This window comes from Phymastichus coffea, unplaced genomic scaffold (genome assembly GCF_024137745.1).
Source record: "Phymastichus coffea isolate CEN01 unplaced genomic scaffold, Cenicafe_Pcof_1.1 PCOF00055, whole genome shotgun sequence".
NCBI classification, from domain to species: domain Eukaryota; kingdom Metazoa; phylum Arthropoda; class Insecta; order Hymenoptera; family Eulophidae; genus Phymastichus; species Phymastichus coffea.
This window is the reverse complement of record NW_026706866.1, coordinates 199,132-227,107: the sequence shown is the minus strand read 5'-3', so window position 1 is coordinate 227,107 and position 27,976 is coordinate 199,132. Positions and strand designations below refer to the sequence as shown.

Genomic DNA, 27,976 nt, shown 5'->3' with positions numbered 1-27,976 from the left:
TTTCTTCATCATAATATTATAATACATCAATACGTGCTGATTGTTTAAACATAGAATATAATTACAAGTCCTTTATGAATTAAAAATTAATTTTAAGAAAAAAAAATGTCAATTGAACTTAAAAAAGACTTTAATTATTTTTGTTTTTACAAAAATGATGTCACGCAAGTTATCTTTGAAAATACAGCTGCATAAAATATACAGAACCTGCATGAAAATTACATAATCGTATATTTATACAATAGTTCAAAGAATTAATTTTTTTAATGAAATTAGTAATTTTTAACACTAATCATGTGCATTAACTTTCATAATGGTAATGAGTAAAAATTAAATACCTTAAGTAGACTTTAAAAAATCGAAGTTCGACACTACCAATTATTCAAATTATTACAGTCCTTGTGTAATATATTTTAAAATATAGTCACTAAAGGTCACCTTACTATTTAAAAGAATCTTTGCTGCTGAGAATAATTTCCATACTGTTGTGATGGGTACGACGAAGAAGATCTGCTTGACGAAGCTCCACCGTAATTCGAACTAAAGTTGGATTGAGGTGGAGGGTACGGATTGGACGAAACACTATTGTATTGCGTTTGACTGTTCATGCTGCTAAATCCTTGATTAAAGTTGTTATATCCATTGTTTAAAAATCCAGAACTACCAGTGTAGGATTGTGATTGATGCTGTGTTGGATAATTTTGGAATTGATTAGAGGAATAAGGCATCGGCGCGTTACTTGAAGAAGAAGTCATTTTATTATAGCTTTGGCTGAAATTTCCTGCAATAGCGGGTATTGAGTTTGGCGGTAATATTGAGCTTGTTGGAGGTGGTGGATTCGACAGCTGAGAACTTTCAGACAACGGCGATAGATGAGATTTCGACACGTATCTACTAGTTGGCAGTTCACCCATGATATTCGCAATAAGGCGTTTCGTCTCATTTAAAATAGCGTCGTTCGACTGTGGGTAATCTTTTTTCTTATGAGGTGGTGAGCGTGACCTTGATCGGGACCAACACTTGGGTGATTTCGATCTAGATCTTGAGTAAGAACGTTTCTTCGCTTTTTCATTTTCGATCACATTTTTATCGGCCGCTTTGTAGATGTCCTCGAATGTGTAGTCATCATCGTCGTCGGATAAATCCAATTTAACTTTGGACTTATCGTCGAACTTTCTTCGCTTTTCTTCCTCATCATTAGCAAACATATCCAACTTTGGTTGCCATTTATTTTCATCATCACAAGGATTATGGGTGCCTTTACGACTGGAAAATGGAGACATACTCCTGCGAGAATTACTTATAATATTTTCATCGTGCTCACTAATCGGTGAGATTGATTTCAACGGAGGAGATTCCACTTTGGAAGGACCTAGATTTACGTAAGCTCGAAGCTTTTCAACTCTCGCAGAATCTGTAGCTTCCAACTTCTTCAAAAAATCAATGAGGCCGTGTTGTTCGTCATTATTTAGATCTTTGAAATTTTGCAAGAGGGCCTTTAATTCCGAATCAGATAGAGCTTCCATTTTTTCAGCATAATCGATTGGTTTTTCCGGCTGCGGCGTCGGTACTCGGAAAGTTTCTTTAACACTATTGATGGTTTGAGCGATATTCTGAGAGATGCTTTGAGTGATGCTTTGAGTGACGCTTTCAACTTTGTTCGTATTATTAGTGGTAATATTAGTGTTACTAGTCAATGGATTGTTAGTGCTGCTAGTCAACGCATTATTAGTGTTACTGGTCAATCCTTTAACAAAGTCAGCCGTGGTAACTGGTTTGTCGCTATTCTTTGAAGCTTCCGCCATGCCCACAACGGCATTGATCAGTGTTTCCAGTTCTTCTTGCGACACATTTGTCCGACCCTGGGCTATCAAAGCAGCAGCTATTTGCTGAGCTATAGCCACTTTGTCAATGGTACCTATACCTGGTACACTCACGGGCTCAGACCTACGAACAGGTTCTAATTCGACTGGTCGCGGGAACGTTGATCGATTAAGGAAACTAATGGATTTAGCTTTTTCTAAAATCTCCTCTTGTTTTTTCTTCTCTTCCTCAATCTTCTTTTTATTTTCCGAAGCGTTATGGACTATACGAGCTATATTTTGAATGGCGTTTTTCGTCGCTGGTACAGCCACTTTCTCGATCATACCTATAAACAGTCATAGTTGCTTTAGTATAACATTTAATCGAAAAAATAAGCGCAATTCGAAAAATCAAGGAGGATACATATAAAATACAAATGAAAGCTGAAATAAAGAAAACAATTAATAACCTGCGAATAATTGGCCCTTCAATTTTTCTTTAACTGTCTCAAAAAGAACAGCCACTTCCTCATCGAAGAGTAGTTCCTCGGCGGAGTTAGGCTTGACTTTTTCAGCAGCTAGAGCCTTAGAAAGGAGAGCCACAACCTTTGGCCCAAGCGAGCCTAATTGGTTTTCGAGGGCGGTTAGTAGCCTGAGCAAGCCAACGATCTCCAGGTTCTCGTTCATCTCTTCGACCGGCGGGGCAGGTGAACCGGACCTATCCGGGACCGGATATGGGGTGGCGTATCTTGGTTTCATCGGTGGTCTCGGAAGATAGTACGGCGGCGGCTTGTAACCGCCTCGACCACCCCTCGAATAAGAAGGAAAATATTCGCGTTCTCGGCCCATATCGCGTTCCCGTCCTAGCTCACGATCTCTGTCCCTGTCCCTCTCCCTGTCCCTTTCTCTGTCCCGTTCTCTATCACGATTCCGGTCTCGCTCACGGTCGCGATCCCGGTCACGATCCCTTTCCCTCTCGCGGTCTCTTGAGCTGTAACGATCGTGGTACTTGTCTGGCTTCTTCATAGTGCCGACGTACTCAACCTCATTGTCGCTCTCGTTTTTGGCAGCGGCTGCGGGTTTCTTTTCCGCTGGTGAACGCGAACGACGTTTACGCGACAAGTCGTTCGGTGGCTCACCCTCGAGGTCTAGCTTCTTCTTAATGTCCTCTCGCCGGAGCTTCACCTGCTCGGCGTGCAACTCACGCATACGCTTGTTCCAATACTCGATCCATTCGGGCTTGAAGTCGTGTTTGCTCGGGTCTTTGCCCTCAGCCTGTAACTCTTTGTATCTGCGATTCCAGAATTTCTTCCACTCGTCTGGATAAGCCGGATGCTTTTCCGGATTCTTCTCGTGGAACTTGAGTTGCCTTTCTAACGATTCCTCGGCGCGCTTCACTTGATCTTTGTACTTCAACCACCTGTGACGTTCGGCCGATCGTGACCGAGCTCGTAATTTGCCACTGATGGTTCGATTCTTACTTTCACTAGGCCCGCTCTTTTGATTGTTACGTTCAGGGGATCGAGATTTTGACTTTCGAGGCGACGGACTGCTCGAAATGCTCGATAAGGAAGACAAAGATTTCACATCTTCCAGCTCTAAATCATTCTCTTTGTTGGATTTATCGGGCTTTCTAATTGCATTCAACTTTTCTTTAGTTAAAATACGAATCTTGAAACCACTGAAACAACAAAAACAAATATAATCTTTTTATCTTTCATATGCAATTGATTAGGGTTACGAAGATTTGTGTATTTTCTAGTTTTTGTTTAATATTTATTGATGTTAATACAAATTCATTGTTACTTTGAAAATTGCATATAGAAATATGTGCTAGTCTTAGAAAACTATTTAGCTGCGATTATCACCAGTTTTATAATTATTGCTTAAAATATGAAATACTCTTGATTAAGAGATTATTAATAAAACAAATAATCAACTTACGATTTAGTAATATCCGATTTGTTTTCCGTTTTTGATGATTCTTTAGATTTTGTATCAACAACACTTTCATCTTTTTTTGTCAACTGTTCTTTTTCTTGTTGTTCTTCACGCACGAAAAAAAATGTAATTTTAGCCGTGCATAATATGTGTTAATGTTAATTAATTAAAATATCATTAAATTTAACTAACCTTTTCTAACAATTTCCGCCATTTTCTCTTCAAAATTCGTAACCCAACGTACGTCATAAACATCCATAAAAGTAAGTTCTGGTGTTTCACTGTATTAAACATAAAATATATTATATTATTCGTTTTTAGTCTTATGATTAATTTATAAGTATAGTGATATTCCATCAGCTATAATATATTAAATTAATAATATAAATAAAATAGAAGTAACTTAAAAATGAATTCATGCAGTAGGAATTACGAAAATATTCTAAATAAAAACTTACCGAAAATGATAATCTTGATAAATTCTTTTGATCAACTGCACTTTATTTTTTTCATATTGATTTTTATCCACTAATTGAGGTGTTAATCTTCCAAAATGTTGCTCAATTCTTTTAGCAACCAACACTGAAATTTCATTAGCTCCACGCTTGTAATTAATTGTACGAGGAAGATCTGTTATGGCTCGCGAAATAGTAGGAAAATGTCTATTTAAATATGTAATGCGATGGTTATAGCTAGTTATGTGTGCCATGACTGTTCTTGGATCACCACGCTTATCACATAAAACACATGTATAGCTTGGTTCATTACTTTCAGGATCAATTAATTCTAACAGATATTCCAAACCAACTAGAGGTGAACTCCTATGTCTATCTAAGCTCATTTGGATAGTAGTTGTTCGAGTAATCTGATCTTCCATACCAGGTGGAATAGGCTCTCCTGGTGCTAAGTCTCCTAATGTATTTTTTGCACTTTTCTTCAGAATATCTGATCGTTTTGACCATAACAATACCGGATAAGGCCATTCCTCTAATTTAATTTTATGTCGGCTACCGATATTGTGAGTTAATAACTTGTGTGCACCAAAGAGAGCAATATTGCAGATGTGACACCATATATCACCGTCTGCTGTTTCTGAATAAACTGGTCTAAGAGTACCATCTTCTGCTGTTACGCTACTTCTCATTAACCGTTTTCGATCATGTTCTTCCTGTGGGAATCATATATTTACATGTAAATACAAGTTCAACAAATACATACATTATATACACAATGTTTCATAGTAATAAAATTACTCAAAAATTAGGAAATAGTTTACAATTTGCCTGATAAGCAAATTGTATTGCATGGTATAAAAATAAAAGAAAGCTTTTGTAGGAAAGAAATGCTGCCAAGTTGCCATTTGAACACTTTGTCAATGTATCCCACATCACAGTCACTGTCATAGAAAAATGTTTCACCTCACTAAAGCATCTTATTACACCTAGTTTTCACTTTGATTAAAAGAATCAAAGCAAAAATATTCGAGGTAAAATTTACACTTCTCAAAAAATTTTGGTTCATTCACAGAATCTGCCCTTCACTAATAATACAAAACACTTTTTTTATCATATAGGAGAATTGAGAATTCACTCAAACAAAATTACCTTTTCTCTATCTTCTTCAGAGATGAGGGAGGGTTGTCGCCCCTCGATGTCAAGGTCATCAAAATTTTGCATAGCTTGTCCTCTAATGGTTTAACCAGCAAGGATGTATTCTGAAAATACCAAAACTATTGAGCTTCTATTTTTTAGGAAAGCTTATTATAGATGATATTTGAAAAAACTTTGGTGTTAGATGATGTGAATTCTAACTTTCAAGTTTTAAGGGCTAAGAAAATAAAAATAAAATATGGATTCCTATGATAGTATGATTAAAACAAAATACTTAAAAATTTTAATTCACATTGAAAGTAGCCATAAGCTCTTCAATGATGAACATATGATTACCATTTACTTACCACATATACCTTGTAAGATTTACATCTATAAAGGTTATTTAAGTGATTGAGGGATAAATCAACAAAATAACTATATACCTATTTACACGCACCAATTATGAAGATTGTGAAAATTCAATATTTGATTGAAAAATTTATTCAATTAATCATTGAAAAAGGAATGTACACATTTTCTTATTTAACAGATCTGTGTGTAACATTATCATTATATGCTGTTTTGCACACAAAATAGTAAGCAAAGAACCATTGATCTAGCATTCTGTCAATAGTAATACATCACTAAAATACATGGATTCGCAAAAATAAATTAAGCTATCAGTAAAATTGAAACGTTTCAACTTTACAAATGTAGCCAATAATCGCTAAAATCCAATTTTAAATAGGTTAATTAAAATGTGAAAATCTTAAACTATTCACGGTGATTTTTAAAAATCCGCAATAACAGTCTAGTAACAAAAAATAAGATAAGATTTGAAGAAACTAGAGATAGCTCGATCAAATTATTCTAATAATCACAAGCGATCTTACTTCATAAAATTGTCAATGAAAGATAGTTATTTAAATAAAAAATCTTTCATTCTTGCGTTAGCATTTATAAAAGTGTGTAAGTGTGTTGTGCGCGCGCGCATATTGTGTATGTCTGTATATGTATGTATGTATGTATGTATGTGTACCAGAGGTTAATAGAATCATAAGTAATAAAATATAAAAAAACTGGATAACAGCAATTATTCAAGTTTCATGTTATATAAAATAAATAAACCGTTATGTGTACTCGAATAGTTGTGAAAAAGAAATTAATCGCAGAGTTTCAGACCTTTGAGGTGGGTATACAAAGAACCCAGAAGTTGTGTCCTAATGGCGACTGCACGATAGCTGGTGTGTGGCCGGTATAAGTCGTCAAAGAATTCAATAAACTAACTACGACCGTGTCTTCGCTTACAGCTTAAATTTAAATAACCTTACTTATAAAACCTTTAAAACTTACCCTTTCACCTTTGCTTTCTCCGTAAAATTGAAAATACTTGTAAAAATATAAAAATCCATCAATTCTTAGTCGCAGCCATTTTCACGTCAAAGCGTATACGGCGTGGCTGGCTCTCCTGTAGCGATGCTAGCGCCTGTGATGGTATCATGTCGCCGCCGCGTGAGAGAGCGGAGCGGCTGCTGCTGGTTGGACGATTCTATGGTTGTGTGCAAATTGCGAATGTGTGAAATTAAACATGGAGTCACTCGTTCTCTTGCAGCTAGACATACTGTAATAGTATTTGGTACTATTGATAAATATTCCCAGTATCGAGAACGTTCTTTGCAAATAATAAACAATGCCAATCCTAGATTATTATATAAGTGAGTGTATTATACAATATGTATATAATAGCTTATATGAAAGTTTTAATAAACCATTGTGACGTTTATCGATGAAATATAATGTTTGTATTGAATCTGCGATTTTAAGGCTCAAATCAAAAGAAATCACGAAAGGCCAACCACCATATTTTATTGAAATCCCGATAAACTTTCTAATCCGTAATTGTGTCATTGTGCGTCGCGTTATACACATGCGTATATAAATAATCCCAAATGAGATTGAAACTGTTTCTTTATTAAACTGCACAAATAGTTGAATATTTGTTATTTGAAATATGAAACATGACTCGCTTTCAAGCGACGTGTGGAAGTAAGGAGCACTACATTACCCAATTCGAGTATTCTCGGTAAAATCGCCTGTATGCTCGCGAGTCTATATGGTGTGCATTACCAGCAAGTGTTAAATATCCGAAGAAATGATTTTCAATATATAGGAAGGCCTGTAATAATTAAATCAATAGCTTTGCATTTTATTTTATTAACGTCGGCTCATTGTTTGAGTAAAGTATTACATTCACATTTTTTCGTGCTACTTCACTATAACATGCTTTTAAATTGCGAATTAAACTATTTAAGATACATTATTGTTAAATATAACTATGTAAGTAGTCATAAGATATTTTGACTAATTATAGGGTATAATAATGTTTTTATGCGCGATCCTTAAATATTTTGATAATTGCTATAGCGGAAATGGAAGTGAAAAAGGCTTATTGCTATTCTCGTAATGGAATATGCTAATAAACAATTTGCTACAATTCAGTATTTCGATTTAATGAGTACTAATACTGTATGTTATTAAAAATTTACGGCGTTTCTCACAGTTTGTTGTTGTGAATTCGAACGCGAGGAAACTAGGTTTTTGTCAAATAATTCATCAATAATAATTAATAGAAGAAAAATTGTAAAGGTAAAAAATATCTTGATCTATTGAATCGCTACCATTGAATTAACTAAAGGATGGAATGCATAATAAAATGGAGACATTATTTAAGAAAACATATATTATTGAAGTGCACGTATTGAATTAATTCAATAAAACTGAAATTGATTTGTACAGATAATATTAATTCCTAGTTCCATTTGAATTCAGTGATATAGTATATACACGTATAGGCATTAACGAGGTAGACTGCTATTCAATAACTTAATTGTGAAACTGTATGATCCGTTACAAGGCTTATAACGGTTTATGATAGAAAATAACATTTCGAAGTATGAATAAGTGATCGATCACTAATTTTAGTTGGTAGTCACTGTAAAGCATATTTCGCCGAGAATTGGGCACAGTTGAAGAGTGTAAACCAACAGGGAGGCATTTTTCCTAGTTGTCTCAAAATTTCAACTTTTTGCTCGTTAAGCTTGCGGTTCGTTGAGTTCTGATACATCGCACGTACCTTTCGCATGTGCGCGTGCACATAATATATGTTCTCGCGCGCGGGCAGTTAACAAGTTGTACGTTGGCGCTCGGAGTTGGACGATGCTGTTTTGCTGTGTGCACGGGACAAAATCGATGGGAGGTGCACGAAATAGGTAGCCAGTCAGCGTATGTGCATTCGCGGGCTGCACTATCGTTAGCGAATCGAGCGGCGGACAATTCAAGTAATTACGATGTGTGCTTGCAGAATTTACATTTAAATATGTTAATTTACATTCGCCAAAGATTCGACCGAAATATTTGGCAAACAAACAGCTCGCGTCACGTTGCTTTCAAATTTTAATCTCGCGTAAAATGTATGACTTTCGCAGTGTTACGCATCATTGCACCTACATTTATATACGAACTCAGAAAACGATTCGTTTTCAATTAGTCACGATTAAGGCGAAAATGGAATACACAAAAGTCGTTAATGAGGGAGGTTGAATTCAATTTATTTGTTCCCAGGGAAGTATATACGTTTTTGCAAAGCTCTCTCTCTCTCTCTCTCCCTCTCGACCTAGTTTTGAAAGACGATCGCATTGAAAACTTCTAGTCTCGATATTAACTGGTAAACCAACTCAATCTGTTGTTCGGTGTTCTATCGAAGAAACTTGGATAGTGCGAAGCCTTGCCGAGAGCTTATATGCAGCGGATGGCTTAATACACAGGATGATCATACAAACGGATACAAGCAGCATCGATTGCGTCGCTTCGATATTTAGCGAGACAATCGTGTATAGTGATATATAACTGATTGCGCGCTAGTTGCGCTGGCGAGCGTCACGATAATCACGACAGATTGTACCGCGTCGACAAGAGCGTGTGAGCAAACAAGAGCAAACGAGGAAATAAGCGCGACGAGGTGCCGAGCGGAGCAACGGTTATCGCGTCGCGCGCGCAGGGGAGCCGCCGAGCAACCCGCGTCGAAAGTGGCCTTCGTCGAATCGGCATGTACGTACACGCGACTCCGCGAGGAATCTCGGCCTGCCCGGTGGAGAGCGAGCTCGTCAAACGGTATATACGCGGCCGGAGAGGTGGAGGGGGCACGGTGACGGGCCTCGCCGAGATGCTGCAGGTGGGCCAGTGCTCGCACGCAGTGTCTCGGCGAATTTCCATTGCGCCATGTCGCAATTGTCGCCGGCAGTTTCGCTCGTCACTTTGCTGCTGGCGGCGGCGCCCACCTACCAGTGGCCGTACCCATTTTGGTCCGGTGCGTCCTCCAGCAAACAGGATACGGTTGTTCCCAGGGGTAAGCGTGCATTTGTGCTCCCATAATCTTGAGCGCAATATAACGTAGTCCTTCGCGAGTACACGATGAGTCCGCAGCTGCTCGTATATCACGCACCGAGTAGCCACGGATTAGTTGCGTCCTGTGTGCAGTCCGTGTGCGTGTCTGACTATGTACCCATTCACGTCCGAGCAGGCATAATCACCGCTTATCTCGAGAGTTATCCGTGCACCGTTCGACGGCTTCGTAACCGGATTATGATATGCGTGTGTCTTGCTCGTTCTTTGTATATTTGCCTTCATCGGTTAATTTTTTCATCTCCATAGGAACGATCACTTATTTTTATAAAAGTCGCCATGAAACAGGTGCATTTTTTTTATTTTTACAATTTTTTTCTTGTGAATGGGCATATTTGGCTTAGGTGAAACTCTTCAAGAAATTGTCGAGCACACAACATCTAGTTTACAGTCATAAATTACAACTTATTACGAATATTGCAATGTTCTGTTAAAAAATTTCAATTACGAATAACATTAAACTCGCATCAATACATCCGTTTTGTAAAATGCAACTTTGAAATTCACCGAAATGTCGATATTCATTCCTTCATAACAAAAAGCCATGCTGTGGCTAGAGATGACGTATGATATCAATGTGCAGAGCTTTCCAATTACGAACATATCATTGTAAAAGGTAACGATTTTTTTTATATTTAAGTAAAAGCCATACAACTATTTATTATGTCGGTGTACAGTATTCTCGATATTACTGAAACATTTTTCAATAAAAGTTTTTGTTTTCATTGTAGGGCTTAGATAAAATTAATTATAAATATATTTTGAATATCGTACGAATTTTATTTTACGATAGTTTTTCACCAATATTTATTGAAATATTTTAAATGTGCTCGGACACTTTTAAAAAGTTTCGAAATTTGGGTTAATACAATCATTAGTATGCAAGAAGTTCTATTATGATATTAATGTAGTATTATGTTTGTGGGGCGAGTTACTGCCAACGACTTCTAGATGAATAATTGAGCCTTCACATTTACACGAGAACTTGCGAGTATACTACAGAAAATCCTCTTACCGAAATGTCATCAGCGAGTTGGGTATCAAAACTTTCTTACTCATTTTATCATTTCACGTTATTAAATTGATATCACGACAAATTGAGTCAATCATTTTCAAATTTTATCTGATTCTCATTTTATTCTTTTGCATTTGAATATATACAATTTTTATGAAGTTCCCAGTTGTTATTTCTAAGTAATTTTTGTTGATTATATAAGTATGATATGCAAATAGTAAATAAAGATAATTATCAATAAATTAAGAAAACTTTTTTTATCATGAAAAATACTTCATGAAAAAAATTAGAGTTTGAATGATTTAATTTCTAAATAAAACATCTATCATTTCAACAATAAAATTTGCATTATATTATAGTAATTTTATAGATCAAATAATTGAAGGACGAAAATTTGTACACGCACAAGTCATAACTGATATATAGCTTTACTAATTTTAAAATAGAAATGACAACATATAAAATCATATTTACTTTTATTCCAACTGACAATTATTCAACAAATTAGATGCAGATGAAAATTATATGTATATCGCGCAAGCAAACGCAATAAAAAGTATTTTCATCAAAAATTATTTGTATAAATAAAACATACATTTGAAAATTTAAAGTGCAACAAGGTATTAAAATACGCTAGAACAATTTAAAATATAACAATTAAAAATATACAATACGAGAAACAAACGCTTAACAATAAAATACGCAACAGACTTGTAAATTAATCGTATCACAAAATTGAGATATTCTCGTAACGTTAAAAAAGCGCAATTATTAAAATTAGTACCAACAAAGTTACAAAATGAACAGCTGCCTGAGATGCACCTGAAAAAAAAAGTAAAATCATTGTATACTTGGCAGACTAGCGTTGTTAGTTTACGAAAGTAAGAGTGGCTATTTTACTTGAAAACTCGCAATGTTGACTCTCCTGGTTGTAAGTCCAGTGTTTCTTGCATCTACAGCCGTAGTTTTTAGTGCAAATCAACAGATTCTCTCCCATCAACGTATTTTTATCGTAGCAGGCGTCTTCCTCGACTTTGCACTGGTCTCCAAACCCTGTAAAAATCGAGAAATATTCGATTTGGGAAAATGATGATGGCAAAACTTTTACTCGCACGCCATTCAAACGAAAATTGGCAGAAGTACGAAAGTAGTACGAAAGTAGTACGAAAGTAGTAAAGAAAGATACGTGTACGGTAATGTACTAAGTTACTATTGTTTATTTGCGCAACAAATAAAATTTGATCCGAGTCATATCTGCCGAATTCCAATTAAGCGTTGCTATCTCACATTTGCAATTTAAGAAGAAAAGCGAATTGACGTAATTATATCCTGAAAAAATTTCAGCGAAACATTTCTCTGACGTGTTAAAACGCAATTAAAAGACTGCAGCGAGTGTGGAAAATGCAAAGTGATGAAACGACGACATACCTAAATTACGAATGCATTTGAAGTTATTGGAATGGTGAGTAGGTTTGCAACGGCATTGTGCATCCGAACACTCGGCGCCGTCTCCAAGTCGTTTGGTGCATTGTAAGTGTTCCAGACACTTCCCACCAACCTCCACAACCACTGGTAAACACGACTGGCCATCCTCACTTTCCACCCTGTCCGATTGACATAGACAAATTTTATTAGATTTGTCCTTCGAGTCGTTCTGTTCTGGAATCAGACAATCCGCTCCCTCAACTAAGCTACAATCCTCACGATCTGTACAGTTGCGCCTCAGTCCTGAAAGCAGAATGTACTCATGTTGAAGGATCAATTAGAATGATCTGACGGCTACGTGTTGACAGTCGCGCCTTGATTGCTGTTTCTTCTGACAAAATCGGATTGACCCGCTCGTTCATAACATGTACGTCGAAGGTTACGAACAAGATTTCGATATACTTGTTTGCGGAAGTAAACAAACTTTTGTAACCAACTCCCGTTGTAACGTCAAGATCACATACGCATATAATATTATTGAACATTTGCTTCCATGGTGACAATATTTTTAGGGGGAAATTTTCAACCACATTCAACTAATTTTCTAATAGACATAAAAACCGTGAATGTAAATTTACTATAAACTTTTACGTTCGAATTTGAATTGAAAAAGAAGAAAACTATGCGAGTAAACGATGGATCTACCTGAGGCCCCAGCTGTGAGAATCATGTCCTTGTTGGAGCACAGGTCGTACGTTTGAGTCGTCATATTGGCGCACAAACAATAACCCTGGGCACATTTGAACAAATGTGGGCTTTGCGCTGATCCCAAAACACTTGCACACTGCAATGCCGAGCGGCATGGAATTGCCCAGCCTGCGAACATTCGTAACACATTGATTACTTGTACGCGGAATAATCCATCAGCTTGGTGCTTTCAATTGAATTCGAAAGGCCGTGATATTTCGCATCGCACGACTTAACGGACGCACGGACGATTGAACCACACAAATTCCACGGTCGAAAGTAGATGCGATAAAAAGCTCAGCCGGGGATAATCCCGAGGAAAAGAGAGCGCCATCACTTTTGGTTGGTTGAAGTCGATGTTGCTCGTCGTTTGACGTTGAGTTATAAAAAACAATACAAGAGCTACTCACTGTACTCAGCCTGTGCCTGAGAAGCGAGTAGCATGAGGGATACAGCGAAGACTACGATTGCCATCGTGATATAGATAACTTAATCCGCCTGATATCTGCTAGATTAGACTCGAGAGTTCGACGGTCCGTCGATGAGAGACTGGCCGTTTAGCTATAAAGACGTCCGTATTTATATTCCCCGTTGAACAACGTTGCCGGGTGTAGTGTACGCGCGACGCCGACAATATTTTCCTCGCGCGCTCGAGTGCCGACACGCGAGTTACTATGAAAATCAGCCGTAAATGGTTTAGCTAACGAACGACAGCCAGGAGCGAAAGAATCGTGCGAGCTGATTTATCCGCGCGCGCGTGGCAGGCGAAGCTCGCGATGTATAATCGGCGCGTGCAGCGCCGACTTTCGGCGGTTTTGCCTTGTGCGCGCGTGGCGATTAATCGTTTGCAGCTCTCGCAGGTAGCGGCGCAGAGCAATTCGAGAGATTTCGCCTGGGGATTGCCACCGCTGCTGCTGGCCAATTATTCAGCCGTGGCTCTGTGCGGCGCTTGCACGCACAGAGACCAGCAGCCGTCCTGCTTTCCGAGTTGGATCGCTGCTTTCTTGCTTTTCGCGTATCGAATTAATCGGCCGTGCTGCTCGCGATGCAAGGCTCTGTTTTGTTTCGCTGTTGTTGATAACGCGCGCGAGGCCTACACAACAGGACGAAGCGTGTAATTGAACGGGATTAACTTGTTGTTTGCTTACGGAAGCATCGGCGATCGTTCGCGTATCGATCGCATCGCTGGGAACAATGCTGCTTATCGGCGACCATCTGTCTGTAAGCTCGTCGCAGTCGCCAATTTTGACCATCGGAATGGTTCGTTTTTGTTTGGATTCACGGCCGACGACGGGCAGCGGAAAAAAAAAGACAAAACACAGAAAAAAGCGCGTGGAAGGCCACTGACAGTACGAGTTGTGTGTCGCGCTCGTAAAACACGTTCGAGATATATAATAGAAAGCGGCGAGCCGAACAAGGGCGAGGATGAAGGCAACGAGGGAAAGGAAGGAAAAGCTTAGGTAGGTACAAATGAAATGGTTTTAGTGTGCGCGAACCCACTGCTGCTGCCGCCGCCGCCGCCGCCGCCTCGCGTTAATGGAGTCAATTCGCTAACGAGGACTTTTAATTTAACGAGCTTCGCCTCTTAATTAATCCTGGGCGTGTAAAGTTCGCGGCAGCGGTGAGCGTATAACGGCATCGAGCGAGCATTCAAGTGGCTGCACGCGGGGATCGTTCGCTTGAAAAGAGCTAGCGCCCAACGAAAATTCACCGACGAAATGTCTTCTCTAGGTATATAGCCGAGTCGAGCTTTCGCGCACTTAAATGTTTTAATAGCTTTATCGTGTCCCTCGTCTCGCTCCTTCTCTCTCCGCGAATTATTTATTATAAATGTCCTTTCTGCCCGCGCCTCCAAGCATAAAGATTACTCTTCATACTCCGGCAAAATAAATATTTATTAACGGCCATATATATATTTCATCGATCGAAATCCCCTTCTTTTTGTTGGAACAAAGATACTGCAGACGTATAGTATATTATTATATGATGAATGTATAAAGCTAGCTGCCGTCTTACTGGCTAATCAAATTAATTTTCATACTTTGAAGTTTTAGTATGAGAAAACTGAATCTTCTTATATATCGGCCCATTATATCGTCTCTTATGCTTTGATCGCTACTCAAATTTTGATAACTCGGCACTTCGCGAACGCAGCGTAGATAGAGCTCGTAGGTTTACGACCTCATACCTCGTTGTTAATGGAAGGAGACTCCGTTCAAATCAGTTCGTTACGCCGATTCTTATCGACGGCGAATTAAACGCTTAAATAAAACTACGGTAAGCTAATTGCAGGACTTTATTCGCTTTAAAACCATCTCAAACATAGTACTCATAAACTTCGAAGCAGTCAGTTTTTCATTTACGCTGCGAATAAATACTAGCCAATCAAGGAGTAAACTTTTCTGAGCAAGTAAGGCTCTTCTGAAACTTCAAGATACATTAGTTAATTACCTCGTGGAAACTTATTCTTGAAGAAATCCAAAGAAAAATGTATCACCTTCTCAATACATATAAATCGTTGAATTGTATCCGAAAGCTGAAAGATCGTCATATTTGGTGTTATAATTCTAAAACTTAAATTATTCTAAATTTAATTTATATAATTTTAATCAATCTCATGTGTACGATCAAAGTGAACATGAAATTACATGATATGTCATTTGAAATTTTCCAATAAAGTTGTAATTAATCTGAATGGGTGGTATAAGAATGATCTCAATTGGCAGTATTGAACAATACGATCCACTTGATGGTCTGCTTGTTTTAAGAAAATATGAAAAGTAAGCAGATATTCGCGTTAGTCGATCATCTAATTAACTGATAACACTCTGAGTAAGAAAATATGAAATTAATATTTTCGCAAAAGTAAATGTGATAAGTTTATCAGTAGCTTTATAGGCCAATGATACGTAGCGAGAGTTGTATCTATCATCTCTACAGTTTCCTTCCTACCGTCCTTTGTTCAAAAACGGAATACAAAATAGAACGATAAAAGATAATGAAAGGGTCTAGTTATTTTATCATCATAATAAGTAGCGCGTCTATTTAAATGTATACGGACTTCAGTTAATATAATTAATAAAGTTTATAGAGTAATATAAATGCATTTATGTTGTAAAATAAAGTTAGCAATATAAATGCAAGTATAATTAATGATCAATTTTTTCTCTTCAAAACTGTGATGCGTTCGAAATGTACGATATTATCAAGCGACAGTTACAACGGTTTACTGTATCGTTGAAATCGATTTAATTTGTCGTACTTTAGAGGTACAGTAAATATTTGATTAGATGTAAAACTAATTTGGTATAATTATCTAACCGTCTACAAGCTCGATAGCACATTCATTCGACTGTGCCGCAAACAAAACGAACTGGAGGATGTAGAGCTTGGCGATTGCCAAGTGTAAACCATCTCGAGAACGCTCTCCAATGAAAATGCCGTAAAGAGCAAAAGAATCGAAGCAAGGAATTGAACTGCTGCGGGAGTGGCGTCGCGCGAAGATTCTCATTTGAGAAACCTCGCTGTTATTGTTCGTTTTGCTCAGTTCTAGGATTCTTCCCGGAGCCAGTGGCGGAGGAGTGCTTGTCGTCGGACAAGCGTCGCCGCGGAATATGCATGAACACGTACGACTGCCGCATCCAGCGCGGCAGCTTCCACGGGCCTTGCGCCCTTGGCTTCGGCATCTGCTGCGTCTGTGAGTGTTAACCAGCCTCTTACAGCGGTACGCGTAGCTGCACACGTAGTTTTATCAAGCTCTCCCATACGCGTGCGCGCCTCCTCATTTGCTGCCGGCTGGCTTTCACAAATCATCGCTACACACACAATTCGCGCGCTCGTTCTTTTGTATACTTACAATCTTACATTGCAGTTTTTCTGCTTATATCGGCTCTTCGTACACTCGCGATCCCCGCGTACGCGGAGGTTGACTGTCATCCTCTTTTCAGCGGATACGCGATAAGCAGCCGCATATTCATGAGGAATTTCATTAATATGCGGTCTAACGTAATAACACATATGTCATTATCGAATACCGATAAATTCTACATCACTAACTCACTTTCCATAGCTGCACACAATCACACCGCAACAATTTGTCTGATTTGTCTTTTGGCCAGCGTCGCGTGGAATTAAGCTTCGATTCCAATGTGCCGTTAAACAATCGCGTTCGTTTAGCAGTATTTGAGCTTTTTTGTTTGCTCACTTCGAAACACCCATAGTCAGTTTTTTTATAATCCACGCAGATATTTCATTTATCGATTGCAAGTACAAATTAACCCATTAAGACCCATGAGGATCCATGGAAAATTTAGATTGGATATCAACAAACTATTTACGTCGTCCTTAACAAAGTCGAGAAATTAAACGTACTTGTATTTTACTGTTGTTTATCGTCAGAGCTCAAGTAACTGAAAAATCGTTTACTTTGTAAAAGCTTTATAAATTAAGTGAAACAATTGATTTTTAAAAATGACGAAAACCTATGTAACAATTTTTCATTAGACTCAATTCATTACTGTCAAAGGTTCACAAACTTGCAATCACGGAATTGCTTATTAGCGTTTTTAACTAATTGAACTCTGCCGAAAAATTGTAACATATTATTTTCCATATATTTTTTTTTGTTGTTGCTCTCAGTTGTTCAATATAATCGTTTTCAATGTAAATTGTTTGAATAATTTTTCATAAATAATCGCTAATGACAAAAGAAGAAACACGTATATTCTCGACTACGCAACGGATTACGTAATTAGTTTGTTGCTATCCAATCCGGTTTTGGTATAAGTCTTAGGTTTACGAAAAGAAAAATGACAAAGATAGCCCGGCAAGAATAAAAGTTATTAGAATCTATGTGGATGGGCAAATCAAATTTCAGGAGGTCACTTTATTTAATTATTAATTACATACTTTGAAAGTGAATTCAGCGCCATGCACTCGAGAGCACGCCAGGGCAATAGATGTCGCTCGTTATTGATCGTATCGAGCAGCGCCATTAAATTTTGCGTCGATTGGCATAATTTTGACGTTCATATAAGCACGCTATATGTGTCATAAGACTCATCCACACGTCTATACTCATACTGTTTGAAAACTGTTATAAATTATCGAAAACTTTAACTGTTAATATTGAACACATGTTTACTCAACTTACGTTCAAGGCATCCGAAAGGAAACAGTATAGGGGACGTTTTAAGATATAGATCCCACTACTTTCAAAAGTTTACAAGCATTCTAAAAGAAAAAAAGCATAGCTATTAAAAAGAAAAAAACATCGATACAACTTGTTACTTTGCTGACAGTTTTTTTTTACAGAGTTGGATTTGTTCAAAGGATAAAAATGTTAAGTTTGATTTTATTTGTATAACGATAGAGACTCATTCAAATTGATATTTCTTATTTGTTTTCCATGTAAATGAGAACGTTTACGTTGTGGACGTTAGCGAAGATAAAATAAAGAAAGAAAGAAAGAGAAAAATAAACGGCTGATCGTAGAGATCTAAAATAGCAAAGTACAGTTAGAATGGAATTGTTCGGAAACTCGAGATTTAATACGATAACACGCGCGGCGAGTGAAAAGCGTCGAGAGCGTGGAAAAGAATCCTAACATTTCTCCGTTCGACTTGAGGAATAATGCGCGTACGGGAAAAAGTTTGGGCCGTTGCTCCGGCGATATTCTCTCGGTTTTGCGCTCTCCGTTGCCCGTTGTCGCCGACATTTCTCGGCGGTATACCGCGGAAACAGTTATACTCGATTGGCTGTCGGGTTCGGCCACTTGCCCTACATAAGAGAGTCGAAACCTGTTGACCGAGGTCTACCTAATGCCTGCATAATTCATACTTCATCGCATTAGCATATACGCGCGCAGTTATCGGCCCACGTTTTATATAGATACTAAAATGTAGCGCGCGATCGTTTGGTTGGTGGGCTTCGCAGCGACGAATGCTCGGCGCGTACTCCAGACGGGCCGGCAAATGGCGCGATTGCTCCACGAATCACGCTCGAGTAGCAAGTCGAAAGCACTTTTTTGCCACTCGGAGCTGGATCTCGAAGATTAGATTTTTACCGTGCACTGCTGCAGCAAAGTCACGCTTTTCGAGCTTTAGGCGGCCTAGGATACACGGGAAAAACGAAGTTTCTATTTGACTGTCGGCGGACCACGGGACAAAGGAGGATGGGCTATTTCGAGAGAAACTGAAAGCCGAGGCAGGCAGGCAGGCAAATAAAGCTGCGCACACAGGTAATGTACGAGCTCGTAAAAAGAGGGCCGAGGTAAGGTCGGCTCGCATTCATAGTCGGGGTGCGCGCGAGCGAAATTCCGTTGAAAGACGAGAGACTCGAGCACACGGGACGAGCTCCAACAAAGACGTTCTCCAGCTATACCGGCACCTCCACGCCCGGGATGATAACGCGCGATCAACGCAAGCTTCGACCGCTCTCTCGCCAGGCAGTTCTGCTTGTGTAGCAAGCGTCGGGCCGGTCGTCAACCCTCGCGCAGCTAACGCTCGTCAAGTCGAGAGAAAGCGCTTGTCCAGTTGACAAGAGCCGAGCCGCGTGTAGCGCACAGAGAATACGGAAGGGACTCGAAAGAGCTCCCCACGCGAGTTTTATCCGAGTGCACCGTTCGCCCATCAGCGCCCTCTATGCGAATAAGTTCCAGTGTCAAGTTTCCAGTTTTCCTCTGTTTCGACAAACTGAGCTTGCGACGAGCTCGTTCAATAATTCACCTCTGACCTTGCGATCGACTTATCACTTCGACACTTTCGTCGAGTTGCATAATTAATTTGTTCAATATTTTTCTTTTAAGTAACTGTTAAGTAAATGTAGCTCCGAATAGCGAACGAAATAGTATTCGAACAGCGGAGAGAAAACGTAAGCAACGAGAAATGAGAAAGAAGGGGCTAATAGGTATCGTGTGCAGTCGGTTGGAAATCCAGTTGGAAAATTTATCTCGCCGAATGGCTGAGCAGCCGGTCGATTCGTACTACAAACAAGTGCTGCTCGAATATTAAAAAGAGTTGGCGCGGCGTGGCCTCTTACCCGGGCAAAGCTTGCAATTTAAGCGCGGCTTACCAAATAAGCTTATAATTCAAGACAACGGCTTTGTTTGGTTGATTTCTTAAAAGCAAAACGCTGCCTCGAGGTTGACATAAAAAAGTTGCATTTATACACCGTAAAATGTTTTTGTAAAACACTTGGAATCTTAAGTAGCTTATTCATCCGTCAGTTTTCGAATATCTATTCAAAGATGCAGGAGCAAGCTTGAAGATCTTGAGCTGGAAGAAAAATTTTAATTTTAGTGCTATGAGTTTTCAGGTATAAGCTATTAATAGTTCAAGACCGCGCGTTGCGATGAACGTTTCTTACAGTTGATTGTAGCGTAGAACGGGCTGCGCTATACTTAAAAGTTTCTTTGAAGATGATGAGCACTTTCATCATCCGGTTATTTTTATAACACGAGTGCTTATATTATGTTTGCATTGCTGAGTGATGGATAGTGCGTATAAGCATGTCGCAGTAGTAAATTTAATAATGATATAACAGACCTCTTAAATATACAGCTGAAAGAAATAACAAAAGTAATGATTTTTTATCTACATAAATCGATCCCTTTGAACTAATCAAATCACTAGCCTACTTCAAAGCTTGATTCAGTTTTTTCGTGTCCTTTTCCTTGGAAACTTCTTTCTTCTCGACTTTCGCCAAAGGGCGATTACATCGAGGCTACAAAAGAAAATCGTAAAACACAAAATACTTATCTCGGGCGGAAGGGCTGATCTTGCCAATAAAAATGTGCTCGTTTTACTCTTCTGGTTGATGTGTGTGTGTGTGTGTGTGTGTGCGCGCGCACGCGCGTGTGCTCGCTTGCGTGCGTGAGCATTTATTTTATTATAGAGTTTTTTTGAAAATAACGTTTCCTTTTTCGATAAATCGAGACTTGATTTGATTTTTTTATTCTACAAGACTTGTTCTAATAAAGATGTACAATTTATATAAGCATACGAATCTTTTAAAAATTGTCGCTAAAATGCATTTTAGTCGCATCTAATAATATCTACATATTTTAATAATAGTGATTCGCATTTTTCAACGATTCGCTGATTGGTTCTCAGCCTCCTCAGAAAATCTGTTTATTCTGATTATTTAAGTTCTGATTATTTAATTATGATTATTTAAGTAATCAGGGTTACGCAACTTGAGATACACATAAAATATAACAATGACGCGGTTAATTTTTATTTACAATTCTAAATATGTCAATAATTTTATAAAGAGCTACACTATCAGTAATAATGATTTTGGACATATTGTTATTCCATAAGTAATATCCTATGCAGTCGATGCGAAGAGTCGTGTAAGTCTATTTGACATCATAATCCCATAGCTGAGAACGTGAATCTTTGAATATTTAGATGACATTAAGGGTGAAGCAAGCTGCGGGGCTTGCTTGCCGCAAAATTATTAACAGAAAGCGCTGCTTGAGGAGTGTATAAGGAAGCTTGGCAGATTTTGATCGATGTGACCAGGATCCTTACGAGAGAGAGAGAGAGAGAGAGAGAGAGAGCAAATTTGTGTAGTCTCCAATTTATTATTTATGTTTAATAAGTCACCACGAGCTGTGGCGGAGAGGTGCAGAATAATTCGACTTACGTAACCAGTCCAGGGTTTCCAGACCTCATCGATCAGGCCATGAATTGCTCAGTGCTCGTCAAGAAAATCGAGTCACAAGTCAGTCAACTGCGAATCGACTTTCTTCACTTCAACATTGTAAGTCGCAACTCATTGCCCCTACCGACTTGCCTGTCGTATACGATATACTCAGTTATAGTCTGCTTCACACTCAGTTTAACTTTCGTAGACTTGCATGATTTGACTTGTATTCGTAACAGAATCGACGAAACGCTGCGATATCTGGAGTATAGCGCTTGAAGAGAATTATTATCGGGAAGAAACTCGATTACGTGTCCTAGCCGCTTCTCCTGTACGACAGCATTCGAGGATAGTGTCAGCGATCGGAGAGGAAAAGGGGGAGAGGATAAAAAGATTATTGCATTTCTTATTAAAGGCATATCCTCTGCTGGCAGATCCTCGTTACGCAGCGCAATATCGCTCGGCGAGAATTGCATTAATAAATGACGCGCGCGCGCAAAGAAGCAAGCTCTGATTCGACTCTAACTATACGCTGCTTTTGTCTCGCTGTTGGTGCCCCACGTATATATGTCCGCGCGCGTAGGGCTTGTAAAAGTTCAAGGAGGCAATCGAGCTCTCGATGCAGCAGCAGCAGTAGCAGCAGCAGCAGCAGCAGCAGCAGCAGCAGCAGCAGCAGCAGCAGCAGCAGCAGCAGCAGCAGCAGCAGCTCGTTTCCCGTTGAATTATAGAAAAGCGCGGAATTCCTAGTACCGCCGAGCGAGAGCACACAGAATGGGCTAATGCACAATACCAGACGTCGTGTATGGAGCGTCGACTTGGCGGATAGCGGCCATTGTTGCCTCGACAGGCATCGACAATAAGACTCGCGGCGGCTTTACTTGCGAGCGCGCACCGCGTCGCCATAACCCGCTGGCGCTGCTCCCCGCCGAGCTCCGCCTTGCTCGTCATGGCTCGGCTTCGAGTCTCTCCTGGCTGTCCGCTTACGCAACAGTCGGCCGCCCGCTACTTTCCGCGCCCCTTATCTCGTGCTACGACTCCTTTGTGCGCGCATCGTTCAATCAGCGATAAGCTTTGCCCTACGACCACTGTGCGCCGACTTCTTTTCACTTTCTTCTTCTTGTTTCTTGATTTTCCAGGGCCAGCCAAACAGGAAGACGGGAGTCTGCGACAACGACGTCCTCCTGGTAAATTTCCTTGGCGCAGTTAAAAGCGCGACGAGCCGCGCGTCACGTCGTATTTTTATTCGACTTTGATACGTCCTCCGAGCGCACATCTCGATTCACTTTCTTTCGACGCATCCTTTGGTATTCGCGCCACGACCTGGTCGCGCTTTCAGCCGGATAAGATGATAAAGTTCGAGCACACGCGAACGAAACGTCACGTTTATGCATACACGGGCAGAGAAAAATCCACGAAACGCGAGCAATAACAGCACGGCATTGTAAGATTCGAGAGATGAGAGAGGATACCGCGACGCAGAGCGAACGAAATCGGCGACACGGAGTAACGCATGAAATATCTGGGAAATGTACTTGCAGGTGAGATCCGGCGAGAAGACCTTCCAGCTTTGCGGATGGAATAGCGGTCAGCATAGTGAGTATTTTTGGCCTTTCCCAGCCGACGACATCGCGCGATCAGGTGATTAGTCTCGGGCTACGTACCTGTGCGAATATCGCACGCGCACGCGGCTGCCGAGAGGCTGAGTCCTCCATCAACTTTCATCCACGGCCGGGCAAAAGCTACACGTGTGCCATACTTTTCTCTTCCCCTGTGTGGCGTATATAACAGCAGTAGGCTCGTTAACAGTGTCATCCAAAAGTTACAACTCGGTGTTTTCGATCGGGAATCGGACGAGTCACGCTGGCGCGCTCGAAGAGATTAGCGAGTAATTGAGAAGTTAGAGCACGTAACAGTCGACCGTGTGTGTGTGTGTGTGTGTGTGCACGCGCTCGAGTGACTTTGAAAGAGGAGTGAGAAAGGATAAATCGATCGTCCGTGGTAGAGAGAGAAAGAGACAGAGAGAAAATTCAGTCTGAAAGTATCGCACGAACGGGTAACTTGCAGTTTACGTGGACATTGGCGAGGAGCCGGTGACCATAAACTTCCGTCTATTGGGCAACTTGACCTCGCGCATGTGGGAGTTGCGGGTGATTCAATTGGGCTTCGAGCAGCGAGCGCCCGCCGGTTGCTTACAGTACCTGCAGTCAGCCAACGGAACCCTCAAGACCCTCAACTACTTGACCAACGGGCGCTACCTTGCCAACCACGACTATCTGATCTGCATACGCCAGGAGTACGGCATGTGCAGTGTCGTCTATACTCCTTGCTCCGAAGACTCGTTCCGTATTGGTGGACCCAGGCAACCCATCAACAATACCTTCATTAGTGCCGAGGAGGATGAGGATGGCTCGGGTACAGGAGCGGAGATCAATGCCGTAACTGCCACCACTTGGCGATGCCGAGATCGAGTTCTCATTCCCTGCGACTTTGAGGAATTTATTACGGTGAGAACAATGCCTTCTTACGTATGTTAACTCCGAACTTGGGAGAAATGTCCGATTATTGATTTTTTTCTTTTTTTCCGCAATTTCGTTAAACGAGTTTTATAAACGGTAATGTATACATGGCTATGCGCCAGGTAGATTATAGATACCGAACGTTCCTCAGATTTGGGTTTATTAGTTGATCCTAATGAAGGCTGATATACTGTGTCGGATATACATTACTGCACGATCCGTATGTTTTTTTATGACAACCTACGAAAAGTTTTTATCCGCACGTTGTGTTCCGAGAGATCAGAAAATGTGCGAGGAAAAGTAACCAAAGAAATTTTTAATGCCGTGCCAAGTCCACTTGCAAGCAAAGCTACACTCTCCACTGATAAAACATTTTGAGATAATGGCTCCTTGGAGGAGTATTGTTCACTTGAGAGGCTTGTCAAGAAGACGGCTCAATTCAAGGATGCAGATACAAATCTCTTAGACAACGCGAACCGTTCTTTCTACTTTTCTTTTTACCTCCTTTCTTCCCTGTCTTAACTACTTACTTAGCTGAAATTACAAGAAAGAAGGCGCTAATAAGTTCACCCTAGAATAGTTAAACTTTTTATCATGCTGCTTTTTTACGCCTCAAATTCCAAACGAAAGTTTACTCGCCCCTTCATACGGTTGATCTGACATTTTTTTAACAGGCGTCGGACGAGACGGGTTTCGGTACCTTCGGTAACTTTGTGTTCTGCAGATTTCCAAAGTACGTTTGGCTATAAAGTTTCCGTTAGCAAAAGAGTTCTTTCGTCAAGCACGAGACGTTTGAATAGAATGAAATTGAATGAACTCGAAAAAACAAACAAACAAGAACCTCGACATTTCAACTTTCTTTATATTTCCCTGTACTGAACAAAACATTTTCAATTTCGTGATGTAGCCGTTCATCTATTCTATAATATAGCGTTGCACGCGTCATGCATCGTTGCGTTCGATTCACCGAGAAAGTGTTCCAATTGCCGGACCTGCAGGGCCAATCTAACAATCGTATCGCTTTTTGAAATGAATAAAATAGGCGAGGACGAGACTCGTTGAATTAAATTTGGACGAAAAAACGACTATTCGATTTGCCAGAGGACGAAAAATATATTCGACCACTGCGGGGTGGCAAAATAAAGGATGAGAAATGAAGGGAAAATTAGGTAGGAAATGACGAGATGTGCTAAACTGCGATGTACAAGGCTGTTGTCGACGTAAGGTATGCCAGTGCGCGAAATTGGAGTTGCAATGAATGGGTCTTCGTGCTTGGCGCGAGGAACGTAAAGGGTAGAAAGCTCTGCTAGACGAAAGAGGCGTGGCTCTCCCGCGCTCTCGCCGACATTCGACTCGAGCGAAAGCTTTCAACAGGTCGGTTATCGTCCGCGGAACACTGACGCAAACACCCATACACGTGTAGGCGCGCCGAGTGGCTGCGAGAGCTCGCCGCAATAAATGTACGTACCTTTTGCAGCCGGGCAACGACGGCGCTGGGATCTGCGACCTTGAGCACTGCGGAAATTCTCTGTGCGAGAGGCCGACGACCGAAGCGGCGGGCAACGCGACGACGAGTGCGAGTGCAGGCTGTCGCGTGGAAAGTTCGGCGCTGCCGTTCCACATAAGAATAGCCTTTGGTCCGGCGACCAGCGAGGACAGCGCAACTTCGCCGGAGGACAAGGCCGGCATGTGCCTGAGTTACGAGCAGTTAGCCTGCGTCCCTTGAATTATTGCGTTAACTCGGGCGACTCGCGCACACGCGCCAGCAGGCAGCACTTCAACAGCAGCCCTACTTCGACTCTCTCGGCGAGTTTCGCACACCGCAGCCTCGTCCACCGAGTTCCCGACTCGTCTCTGCCGCGAGACGGAAAATCCTCGTGCGGCTCCCGTTCGCCGGCGTTCCTGCTCGCTTCGAATAATCTTGATGAAATTGCCGTGCATTTTCGCGCGATCTCTGCTCCATCCGTAGCACCACTCGCGCGCTATACCCCCATCAGCTACGCACGCAACAGTTCTTCCCAAATGGGCCTCTTTGTTATCATGGGAATAGACCGTGAAAGCGGCTTGATAATGATGCAACTATGTCTTTAACGAGCTCGCTATAATTGTCTTATTGTTTTGCTCTACGCGCGACTTCATTGTTTCTTTCATCTCGTTTCGAAAAATTCTATTCCCTCGAACTTCAACCAAGTTGTAAATACGATTCCTCGCTGCTGTGACATTGTCGTAAATCACTAACTTACTTATCGATTTATTATTTATTTGCTAATTTATTTGTTTGATTCTGTAAATATTGTTGACTTTCATTATTTATAAGATCTAGAGATTGTAATTATGAGGCGACTGAGATACATTTTCAATAATTTGGGTAATCAACCGATATTACATCAAATCAGGAAATCTACTTTTATTAAAATTTTGCGGCGCGCCTCGCTCACTCATGGAAACACGTCGAGAGGAAACAGATGGCCAAGAGAGACCACTGACTGCCTTGTATTGTTATTCTATTTCAAATATTTAACAACTTGATTGAATCCTTACTAATTTTATTTTTAGACGTTTGTAACTTTCACGCAACATAATGACCATTCCAATTGATTATTTACTTCTTGAATCGCGATCAATTTTAATTTTTATTGCGAGTAATAGTTATACGCTATCGGCGAGATAAAAACATACGTAGCTATCTACGCTTTAGAATCAATACGTACTGACGGCACGATTTTTCTTGATCGGATGCCAAAAATCTTCTGCCGCGAATCTATAGCCTCGTAATATTCCTAAAAATGACTTGCGGGCGTGTGTATTTCTGTCTCTTTCCTCTTTTTCACTTGTGTTTGTACTTGCACGTACATCAGCACTTCGTACACGCGAATCCGAGCAATCAACGTTTTTTATGACATTGTGTCCTGTCACAGCTGATAAAATTTTTCAGTTTTCATCAACAGCAACCCGATAAGCGAACTCTCAATCGTTCACATAATTATAATACTATGATGACGTTTATTGTAAGCATTGTCATTCTGTATCATGATATTGAATAAAACATGAAAGCTACGGCCTCGTAAATACATTAGTTACTTTATTGTATCATATGTTGCTATATACTTGCTTATTTTCAAAAGTAGCTTCATAAATGAAAAAGTCAAAAAAGATATTTAGAGAAAAGCGACATATTGAAAAAGAATGCCGTTCCTGCTATTTTTCTCTCTTTAATTTTTCGAAAATACCTTCTCTAAGTACCCTTGTCAAAAGCTTAATGCAACTGTAAATAGAACACTCGGATTCTTAACGGACGGAACGGAAATGACGCAATTATGAAAATACTTCCTTCTGCACGAAAGCGCCTCCTATTATTCGTAAAAAACTCTCGTCACTTGCAAGTATTTCAACGCTTTGCTTGCACGTCAGTTTTTCTCCGCGCTATGTGCTGGAAAAAATTTAATGGCCAACTCTGTTACTCGGAGTTACAGCACGAATAAATTGCATTTGTCCAAACCATATTTTTGTACTGAATTCTACAGAAATGTACCTTGGTCAAAATTCGATGAAGTATCGAAAAAAATGACAAAAGACATTCAGAGAAATAAATCTCAACTGTTGTTAACGTGCTTTTATTACTCACTTAGAATTGGTCGCAGTACTATTCGAAAGCATCAGCCACAGTAATTGCTATCACTGGATAAGAATCTACGTAGGTGTATATACGATATCCGAGTTCCTTGCTTGCACAAAATGAATCTTCTGGCGCCAAGTCCAAAGTAGGTCTTGAAACGACCTGTTGTTGAAATCGCGTGTTCAACTGTACGCTTTCTCTCTCTCTCTCTC

At 40.1% G+C, this 27,976-nt stretch overlaps 3 protein-coding genes across 5 annotated transcripts; 1 reads left to right on the top strand and 2 right to left on the bottom strand.

The window, feature by feature from the left end:
- Nucleotides 1-142: 142 nt before the first annotated feature.
- Nucleotides 143-6,816, bottom strand: LOC131666016 (uncharacterized protein CG7065-like). Of its 2 annotated transcripts, XM_058938335.1 has the most exons (7): nt 6,689-6,816; nt 5,348-5,457; nt 4,202-4,911; nt 3,936-4,024; nt 3,747-3,849; nt 2,273-3,483; nt 143-2,149 (listed from the first exon to the last, which is right to left on the bottom strand). In XM_058938335.1, exons 2-7 carry the CDS (start codon nt 5,417-5,419, stop codon nt 447-449), a joined length of 3,888 nt encoding a protein of 1,295 aa, XP_058794318.1. In that variant the 5' UTR covers nt 5,420-5,457; nt 6,689-6,816; the 3' UTR covers nt 143-446. The 2 variants fall into 2 exon arrangements, with proteins under 2 accessions (XP_058794318.1, XP_058794319.1); XM_058938336.1 differs by lacking the exons at nt 5,348-5,457; nt 6,689-6,816 and adding an exon at nt 4,997-5,291.
- Nucleotides 6,817-9,610: 2,794 nt separating this feature from the next.
- Nucleotides 9,611-27,207, top strand: LOC131665999 (uncharacterized). Of its 2 annotated transcripts, none has more exons than XM_058938311.1 (7): nt 9,611-9,740; nt 16,531-16,680; nt 21,589-21,749; nt 22,769-22,816; nt 23,171-23,225; nt 23,697-24,136; nt 25,626-27,207. In XM_058938311.1, the coding sequence occupies exons 1-7, from the start codon at nt 9,614-9,616 to the stop codon at nt 25,872-25,874; spliced, it is 1,230 nt and encodes a 409-aa protein (XP_058794294.1). In that variant the 5' UTR covers nt 9,611-9,613; the 3' UTR covers nt 25,875-27,207. The 2 variants fall into 2 exon arrangements, with proteins under 2 accessions (XP_058794294.1, XP_058794295.1); XM_058938312.1 differs by lacking the exon at nt 9,611-9,740 and adding an exon at nt 14,354-14,443.
- Nucleotides 11,224-13,634, bottom strand: LOC131666000 (uncharacterized). The gene is made up of 5 exons (XM_058938313.1): nt 13,394-13,634; nt 12,942-13,112; nt 12,240-12,539; nt 11,712-11,864; nt 11,224-11,633 (listed from the first exon to the last, which is right to left on the bottom strand). The coding sequence occupies exons 1-5, from the start codon at nt 13,455-13,457 to the stop codon at nt 11,566-11,568; spliced, it is 756 nt and encodes a 251-aa protein (XP_058794296.1). The 5' UTR covers nt 13,458-13,634; the 3' UTR covers nt 11,224-11,565.
- Nucleotides 27,208-27,976: the final 769 nt, after the last annotated feature.

Coding starts and splice junctions, on each gene's coding strand:
- LOC131666016 (XM_058938335.1), bottom strand. CDS start 5,419: ATGCAAAATTTTGATGACCTTGACATCGAGGGGCGACAACCCTCCCTC. Junction 4,025..4,201: donor TATCAAGATTATCATTTTCG/GTAAGTTTTTAT, acceptor TGTTTAATACAG/TGAAACACCAGAACTTACTT. Junction 3,850..3,935: donor GGCGGAAATTGTTAGAAAAG/GTTAGTTAAATT, acceptor TCGTGCGTGAAG/AACAACAAGAAAAAGAACAG.
- LOC131666000 (XM_058938313.1), bottom strand. CDS start 13,457: ATGGCAATCGTAGTCTTCGCTGTATCCCTCATGCTACTCGCTTCTCAG. Junction 12,540..12,941: donor TCTCACAGCTGGGGCCTCAG/GTAGATCCATCG, acceptor TTCTGCTTTCAG/GACTGAGGCGCAACTGTACA. Junction 11,634..11,711: donor TCAACATTGCGAGTTTTCAA/GTAAAATAGCCA, acceptor TTTTTTTTTCAG/GTGCATCTCAGGCAGCTGTT.
- LOC131665999 (XM_058938311.1), top strand. CDS start 9,614: ATGTCGCAATTGTCGCCGGCAGTTTCGCTCGTCACTTTGCTGCTGGCG. Junction 21,750..22,768: donor ACTTTCTTCACTTCAACATT/GTAAGTCGCAAC, acceptor TTGATTTTCCAG/GGCCAGCCAAACAGGAAGAC. Junction 23,226..23,696: donor ATGGAATAGCGGTCAGCATA/GTGAGTATTTTT, acceptor GGTAACTTGCAG/TTTACGTGGACATTGGCGAG.